The following is a 9,814-nucleotide window of genomic DNA, read 5'->3' on the forward strand; positions in this document are numbered from 1 at the left end:
AATCTAGAAAAATAGTACAGATGAACTGGTTTGCAAGGCAGAAATAGAGACACAGATGTAGAGAACAAACGTATGGACACCAAGGGGGGAAGGCAGGGGGGCGGGGGGTGGTGGTGGGATGAATTGGGAGATTGGGGTTGACATATATATACTAATATGTATAAAATAGATAACTAATGAGAACCTGCTGTATATCACAGGGAACTCCACTTTGCTGTACAGTAGAAACTAACACAACATTGTAAAACAACTATATCCCAATTAAAAAAAAATCTAATATGAAAAGAAATAAATAGTTTTTTAGTTTAAAAAAAAAAAAAAAAAAGACAAAAAAACAACATAACACTACATCCAACACAGGTGAATCTGAAAATCATTATCAAGGCAACATAAAGCTGACACAAATAAGTATATACTGTATGATTCCAGTTATGTGACAATCAAAACTGGCAAAATTAACATCATCTGGGGGAGGCAAGAAAATGTCCTAACTTCAAATGCAAAGGGGCACAAAGGCACTTTCTGGGGTGACGGAAGTGATTTTTATTATGATTGGGGGACCTGTCAAATTCATTTAAATAGACATTTAAAGTGGGTACATTTTATCATACTTAATAATAACTCAATATTTTATTAAACTAGTAAAAGAATTTTAATTACAGAAATATTTGGATGTTACTAAAAGTTTTGTTTCAAAGTTTTTTTAAAAATAATTCTGGCAAAGTTTCAGTCTCAGCTCACTGGGGAGGAAAATCACCTCCATCAGTGCATGCACGCACGCACGCACACACAAACACACGCACACGCACACACACACACACACACACACACACACACACACACATTCCTAGGACCATACCTGGATTTCTGCAGTAATGGCTGCATTTAAGGCTGATTCTAAGCCTCCATCAGCCATCAAGCTGCCCACAAGAAGATCAATCATGAATCGACGACCTGGACTTACGTTAACTTCATTGCCTGAAACTGGAAAAGGTAAAGTGTTTTTCCCAATGTGAGGCAAGCACCATCCCCTCCTGGCACCCCCTCCTGGGCCAACCCCACCCGACCCCTGCTCCTAGCCCCAGCCCACCTGCACAGGGCAGGAGAGCAGAAAGTGCCCGGGCCCGCTCCTCCGCAGTGGGCAGCAGCACTGACCACCCACTCTGCAACACAGCCTGGGCGGCCGCCTGCACAGTACTCAACACGCCTGCACTGCTGGCCAGGGCCACCACCGTCTGCTTCAGGCTGTTGAGGAGGACGCTGCCCAGACCTAAACCAAGGAATTCTGGGTCAACCTGGTGACTGATGGCAGCATGCAACTGAAAGGAGAAAAACAATTTTCACTTAGAAGCCCTACAAACAAACGCTGTCCAAATCTTATTAAAGAAGAAATACTACCTCAAATTGCGTTTTACTCAAGTAATAAAAGTAAAACTTCCAGTACAGGTATTTTTTTTAACCATACTAAGAATTTTTCACCTATAGGAGTTGAGAATCCATGGTAAGGGATTCTATAAAAGGAATTTTTTAAATCCAACTCTAAGTATGTATGTGGAAAAGCTCAAGATCAACAAAGAGGCTGAATCCTGTGGAAACAGCAACCTCTACCCCACCCCCAAGCACCCCCACCAAACACAGAATTAGTGAATATAATATAACCAAAAACTATTAAAAGAGTAGACAGCCAAGCTGAGGGTATACAGGAAAAGTATACAAGGGAAAGTTCTGGTTTGGCTCTTGAGACACACAGACACACACAGCAGGAGCCAAGGGGTTCTGGGCTCAGAGAGCAGATCACAGCCTTCTGAGACACAAAATGCTCAGGACGGCCCACTGAACCTGAGCTTCCTGTCAGCCAGCCAGGGGCTGAGGGCAACATACTACCCACACAAGGCTTTGGGCACAAAGAGACCCCCACAGTGAATCAGAGACCCGGCCCGCCCTATGAGCAGATGTGAAATCAAATTTATACCAACCATCTAGGTATGGATAGCACACGTCAAGAACTGAACACCAAAACTCATCGAGAGCCCGAGGAACTCAATGGAACGTCACAGACACAAGTACAAAACTGCCCTCTGAGGACATCTCCACAGCCAAGGGCAAAGGGACACTCCACAAACCCTCCCCTAAGGGTGGCCTCGTAGTCAAAAAGGACAAGCCATACTAGCTCACCACACAGAAGTGTCACAGACAGGGTAAGAGGCAAAACGCATGTCCCAACAGATTTTAGCAATTTAAGAAATTGGAACGAATCCATAAAATAAGTAAATGTTCTTAGAGATCAAGGAAGGAACAGAAGCCGGAAGACAAGAATATAATGAAGCAAATGAGAGCCTTGGAAAACACCAAAAATATAAATTCAGAAAATGAAAAAAACAGCTACAGGAATAAACACCTCAAGGCGGAGGAGTGAAGAGCCTGGGCCCCAGGTTCCAGCCCTAAACCTTTGTGTACTGGGTACCCAACCTGGGCAACATTCCTGCACTTCGTGCCTCCGCAGCTGTTCAATACAGATGGAGGGTCCCACCTCCTGGAGGGCTGGCATAGGGATCTGATGATTCAATCAATATGTGTAAAGCAGTGATCACATAAATTTTTTAAATAAACAGACAATTCAACAATATGGAACATCCAGCTAAATGATTCGTGAATTGAAAGAGAGTGCTGAGTAAACCACCCAGAAAGCAGAACAGAAAGATTAAAAAGTGAGCATTAAAAAGGATAAACAGATTTTAAAATATCAAAGAAGTTGTGATACTTGGGAAAATAAAATGAGAAAGTTCAACATGCATTTAGTAGGACTTTTCCAAGGGGAAAGGTAGAAAAAAAGGAGAGCAATTTCAATGGTAAACAGTGAAGATTTTTCAAAACTTAAAGATAAGTTATCTCAGACTGAACGAGAATCATAATCTCAAATTATATATACAAGAATAAATCCTGACCTAGACATAATGTATTAAAATTATAAAACAAAGACAAAAATCTAAAAGGCTACCAAAGAGAAAAACAAATAAGCTACAAAGAAACAACAATTGCACTAATATAAGATTTCTCATTGGCAAAAATAAAGGTCAAAAGACAGCACAACATCTTCAAAGTGCTTTCTTCAAAGTGCTTATAAAATTACATATAACCTAAAGAGCTAAGCCCCATTAAATTATCTTAAGAGGTGTTAAAGGGAACAAAGTTTTCAGAGGTTGTAACTCACAGACCTTAAGGAAGAAATTTACTGAAGGAGGTACCCAGGAGGGAGGTGATGTAAGTAACAATGACAAAACAAATTGGTTTTAAAAAAAAAAAAAAAAAGAAAAAAAAAAAGGACTATATATCTGAGTATGTCCTCTTAAAAAATGATTATGATAATAATTGAAGGAAAGTTTAAAAATAATTACTATATTTCACCAATCTTAAGAGGTATTTTCTTTCACATCTTAACAACTCTAAAATCAGAATGTATCTTACACATTGCAATTTGGAGCGTTTTTCTTTTAGCAGCACACACAAAAAAACAGTGTGCCTTGGAGTCAATGCAACAACAGACTGTTGAACAATTCAAATACTGAAGATGGAAAGGGGAGTTTAGGTTTAATGCATCCTATAACCCCTGTATTTTTCAGGAAGAAAAGTACTGATTAACTTAACATTCTGTGGAATTAACAAATATTTAAAATTTTTTTGTAACATGATTAATGTCCAAAAATCAAAACTTCATAACTTAGGAACAATTAAAGGGATTTGAAAGGAAAAAAAATTTTTAGAAATTTGTTCAAAAGATAATAAAATGAACAAACATACGCCAAGACTGAATTCAAATACATTAGTAATCACAATAATTGTAAAAGATTAAATCCACATAGTGAATAAAGACTCTCAAATTGTATTCTTTTTAAGAACTGAGCTTTATGAGTCAATTTTTTAAAAGACACAACTAAAACAAAGACCTCAACAGACAGAACAAAGCAGTGGAAAAACAGATGGTATGAGGCAAATATGGACCAAATGAAATAGAGCCTAGGACATGAACAAGGTCTTTCTCCACAGCACTGACCAGAGCAGCAATGTCACTACGAGACCATGGGAAGCAACAAAAAACTGGGCGAATCCATGACTAGGATACTACACTACAGATGTCCTGCTAAATGAGCTCCTACAGAAGACTTCTAGGGAAGGGAGGTACTCTCCAAACTTCTGCTAATTCCATTTTGCAACTAAACATTACATTCAGTTCTGTGCTTTCTGGAAGGCAAGACAAAAAAGGGGTAGGAACAGAAGGGGTACATGATGGGTCACACAGAAACCCTCACATTATAAAGGGGGAAAATTACTTTGGTGAGAAAAACTGTTCTCTTAACATTAAGTCACAGGGTTTTATGACAAAGAAAAACACGATGATCAAAGATTTTAGCTACAGTTCTACTTAAAAAAAAAAAAAAAAAAAAAAAGGAAAAAAAAATTTTTGTAGCTTTTCTTCTTCTGACATTTAAACTTAACCTTCCCCCTGAGGAAGTGGAGGTACTCGTGGAGGACGCAGAGCTTCCTGAATGGGGCTCCCCTCTCAGTCCAGAGGAGAGGCTGACGACCACCTCCAGCTGATCTCCCAGTCACCTACCATCTCACCCAGTCACCTCTCCACACACAGCAACAGGAAATTCAAGACTGACTCCCTGATGAATGCCAACAAGCTGAATTTAGCAGTAATAACACAGTCCATATACGCTCTTACCTGCATGCAGAGACTGACTTCCAGGGTAAGCGCAAAATAACTAGACTGAATTTTTTTAAGCCTCATAGACATTACACTCCATCATAATCTGACTTTAAAACACTTTAAAATTTTCATTAGCAGTTCATTCAACAGGCTAAACCCCATGCCCTTTAATATGCATAAACATCATTACAAACGCGTAAGACACTTATAAAATGAGGGAAAGGAAAGAAAATCATTAATACCTGAAGTCGTAGAAGATTCAGTGTTGCCACAGCCATACACTCTTTCTCTTGGGGTGGGGGCCAGTCAGCAGTGCCATCCATCCCCTCACTCACTTGCCGTAGTAGGAGGTCTAACTGCTCAAAAGTCATTGAGCAGATGTCCACCACAAAAGGGACACGGAGGCCAATGGACCACTCAGAACAAGATGACCAAGCAAAACTCTATGGAAAAAACACAAGAACCTAAAATGAATCTACACATTCACCGATCAGCCTGTTCCACATGAGAGATTCACCATTATGAATGACGAAGATGTCCTAAGTTACTACTCATTCATCCCTCTGATTGTCCCAAATGCACAAGCACCTTCAGTTATCTAACTCACATGCTAACAGTTTCCAATTTTCTCTCATTTCACTACCCCATCTCATTTGCCACAAATAAATAGGTAAAAAGTTTTTCAGAAATCTTTTCACTACCAAAATTAAGCAACTCAATAAGCTAAAATTAAACAATAAAACCTATTCAACTAAACCAAAAAAATCAGGAAACAATAAAGAAACAAAAAGGTGAGAGCAAACAAAAAACAAATAAACAATGGTAGACATTAAATTTAAATGGGTCTGAACATAAACAGAGATCATCAGGATGTAGGAAAACAGAACCTAACTATACAGTATCTACAAGAAATCTACCTTAAATATAAAGATAAAAGTGGCTTAGTAAAGGGATGGAAAGTGGCTTATTAATATCAGACAAAGTAGACTTAAGAGGAAGGAAATTACCAGGGCTAAAGAGGGACACTATGTAATGATAAAAGGCTCAATTCACAAAGACAGAACAATAATGAAGTGTATATGCCCCTAACAACAGAACCATAAAACACATGAAAGTAAAATCTGAGAGAAATGAAAGAGTAACAGATAAATCCACAAATGTAGTTTAAGATATCAAAACTACCCTCCTAACAACAGACAGAACAAGTAGACAGAAAATTAGTAAGGATTTAAAAGAAATGAACAAAACCATCAATGAACGAGATAAAAATGACACTTATAAAAACACTTCACCCAAAGAGCAAAATGCACATAATTTTCAAGGATGCAAGGAACATTCACCATGATAAACCATATTTAAGACATAAAATAATTTTAACTATTTAAAAGAACTGAAATCATATAGAGTATGATCTCTAACATAATAAAATTAAGCTGAAAACCAAGAACAGAAACTAGAAATCAATAAGAATAAATCAGATGTAAATAACTGGAAAAATCTCCAAGCACTTAGAAATTAAACAACAGGTTTCTACATTCCAATTAAAGTAGTAAAATACTGATTCTAAGAAGCCTGCAAAGAGTTATGTAGTATACAGTAATTCCTAGAGCAACCACAAAAATAAAAACCTATAAAAAGAAATAGTCAAATTCAAAATAAATAAAGGTAAATGAAATACTAAATGTTCATTTATCCCCCCCAAAAAACAAAAGAAGCAAAATAGAGGAACAAATAATAGAAAACAGACAAAAGCCAAACAATAAAATGGAAGACCTTTATCTATACATGTCAACTACAGTAAATGTAAATGATCTAAATACACCAATTAAAAGACAGATTGACAAGGATAAAAAAAAAAAATGCAACTATACATAGCATCCAAGAAGTTCACTATACAGATAATGAGACAGGTGGGTTAAAAGTTAAAGATATAAATTTAACAAGACAGGACTTGTATGCTGAAAACACTGATAAATGAAATCAAGAAGATGTAAATAAATGTTTAGACATAACATTTTAATAGAAGACTCAATGTAGCAAAAATGTCAATTCTCCACAAACTGATAACAGGTTGAACACAATCCCTACCAAAATCTAAGCAAGATATTTTTGCAAATGTAGACAAGGTTATTCTAAATTTTAATGGAAAGGCAAAGGGACTAAAATATAGACTTCTTAAATCTTTTTCAAATACAAGGATGGAAAAGTTATAGTACTCATAAACACTAATTAAATGAAAATAAAACTGGAGTACCTACATTAAAATCAGACAAAAGAGACTTCAGAGCAAGCAAAAGCAGGGATAAAGTGGGGACACTGAACAACAATTAAAGGGTCAATTCACCAAGACAACCAAACAATCCAAAATGCGTATGCATCAAACAAAAGAGTTTCAAAATACGTAAGACAAAAATTGATAAATCCATCCTAAAATTCATGTGGAATCTCAAGGTACCCCAAATAACCAAAGGAATATTGAAAAGGAATAACGAAGTTGGAAAAAGACTCAATTCCTAATTCAAAACTCACTACAAAGCTACAGTAATCAAAACGGTGTGGGTCTGACATAAAGACACACTTACAGACCAACGAAATAGAACAGAGAGTCCATAAATAAACCCTTGCCTATATGATCAAATGATTTCGACAAGTGCCAAGACCATTAAATAGGGAAAGAACAATGTTTTCTATAAAAGGTGCTGGGAAAACTACAGAAGAATCTATTTGATCTTTATATCTTACACCATATATGACAATAAAGTCAAAATGGATCAGAGACCTAAATATTAGACCTAAAACTATGAAGCTGTTAGAAAAAAAGACTGGAAAATCTACATGACCATGGATTTCTCAGATATATATGACACCAAAAGCACAGACAACAGAAGAAAAACTAAAACTTTTGTGCATAAAAGAACACTATCAACAGAATAAAAAGAAAACCACAGAATGGGGAAAAAACAGTTGTAAATCATATACCTGATAAGGGATTAAAACCCACAATATAACAAGAACTGTTACAACTCAAAAAAAAAGTCTAATTCAAAAATGGGCAAAGAACTTGAATACATTTCTCCAAAAAAGACATACAAATGGTCAACAAGCACATGAAAAGATACTCAACACCTTTCCCATTTGGGAAGTGCAAATCAAAACCACAATGTGATACCACTTCATACCCACTGGGATGGCCTTAAAAAAAAACAAGAAAAAGGGAAATAACCAGTGTTGACAAGGATGTGTAAAAATTGAAACCCTTGTGTGTATCTGGTGGGAATGTAAAAATCATGCAGCTGTTGTGAAAAAACAGTAAGACAGTTCCACAAAGATTTAAACAGAGTTACCATAATGATCCAGCAATTCCACTCCTAGATATATACTGAAAAAAAACGAAAGCAGGGACTCAAACAGATATTTCTACACTAATAGTCATAGCTGCATTATTCACAATAGCCAAGAGATAAACAACCCACGTGTCCAATGAAGGAGGAATGGATGAACAAAATGTGGGAGTTACATATTTTTATTATTAAGCCTTAAAAAAAAAATTCTGATACATGCTACAACATGAATCAATGTTGAAAATATTATGCTAAGTGAAATAAGCCAGACACAATTGGTTAAATATTATGTGATTCCACTTATATGAGATACCCTGAATAGACAAATTCATAGAGACAGAAAGTAAATTTCAGGTCACCAGGGGCTAGGGGAGGAGAAATGGAGAGTTACTGTTTAATGGGTACAGTTTCTGTTTGAGATGATGAAAAGGTTCTGGAGATAGTAGTGATGGTAACACAACGCTGTAAATATACTTAACGTCACTGTATGTTTTACCATAATTTTTTTAATGATCAAAAGCATTAAAAAAAAAAACTGACAGAACCAAAAAGAGAAATCAACAAATCCACAATTATTCTTGGAGATACCAACACCACCCTCCCCAAAAGAAGACAGAACAGACAGAAAATCAGCAAGGATCTAGAAAAACTGAATAATACCATCAATGAACTAGATCTAATTGACATTTATAGAACACTTCACCCAATAATGGCAAAATATATCAACAGTAAAATACTCTTTTTAAGCACACATGCAGAACATTCACTAAGACAACACATCCTGAGATATAAAACAAACCTTATTCTGAGATATAAAACAAACCTCAAATCTATAAGAATTGAAATCATATAGAGTTTATTCTCTAACCACAATGGAATTAAACTAGAAACCAGTAACAGAAAGATAACAGAATGATCTCCAAACACTTTGAAACTAAACAACACAGTTAATCCATAGGTCAAAGAGCAATCCACAAAAGAAATCAGAAAATATTTTGAACTGAACAAAAATGAAAATAATCAAGACCTGTGGCTGCAATTAAAGCACTGCTTAGAGGAAAATTTATAGTATCAAGCACTTATCTATTACAAAAGAAGAAATGTCTAAAGTCAACAACCTAAGCTTCCTTCTGAAGAAACTAAGAAAAGAGTAAAGTGATGCCAAAGCAAGCTGAAGAGTGAAAAAAGGGACAAGAGGAGAAACCAATGAAATTGAAAGCAAAAGAACAAGGGGAAAATTAATGAAACTAAAAGCTAGTTCTTTGAAAAGAGCAACAAAATGGATAAGCATCTAGCAAAACTGGCAAAGAGAAAAGACGCAAATTACCCATATCAGGAATGAAAGAAGCGATATCACTGCAGACCCAAGGACTTCAAAAGGTCAATAAGAGAACACTAATAAGGAAAACTTTATACATAAAAACTGGGTAACTTAGATGAAATGGAACAATACCTTGAGTGCCACAAACCAGGAACACTCACCCAAGAGGAAACACTCTGAATAATTCTATATTAAAGAAACTGAATTTGTGGTTAAAAATCTTTTGAGAAAGAAATCCCCAGGTTCCCATGGATTCATAGAAAAACATTTAAAGAAGAAATGACACTAATTCTACACAACTCATTCCAGAAAACAGAAGAGGATGGAACACTTGCCAACACTTTTTATGAGGCCAGCTTTACCCGGATAAAAAGTCAGACAGGGCTGCCCTGGTGGCGCAGTGGTTGAGAGTCCGCCTGCCGATGCAGGGGACATGGGTTC

At 36.3% G+C, this 9,814-nt stretch overlaps 1 protein-coding gene across 1 annotated transcript in view; it reads right to left on the reverse strand.

The window, feature by feature from the left end:
* HERC2 (HECT and RLD domain containing E3 ubiquitin protein ligase 2) overlaps positions 1 to 9,814 on the reverse strand; it is a 234,930-nt gene that overhangs the window by 165,416 nt on the left and 59,700 nt on the right. Inside the window, exons 17-19 of the mRNA XM_024117104.3 lie at positions 4,954 to 5,154; positions 1,091 to 1,319; positions 860 to 984 (exon numbers count right to left, since the gene is read on the reverse strand). Of these exons, the coding sequence (XP_023972872.1) occupies positions 860 to 984; positions 1,091 to 1,319; positions 4,954 to 5,154 (555 nt within the window). The remainder of the gene's footprint in view (positions 1 to 859; positions 985 to 1,090; positions 1,320 to 4,953; positions 5,155 to 9,814) is intronic.

Source organism: Physeter macrocephalus, chromosome 2, assembly GCF_002837175.3.
Source record: "Physeter macrocephalus isolate SW-GA chromosome 2, ASM283717v5, whole genome shotgun sequence".
In the NCBI taxonomy this organism is placed as follows: domain Eukaryota; kingdom Metazoa; phylum Chordata; class Mammalia; order Artiodactyla; family Physeteridae; genus Physeter; species Physeter macrocephalus.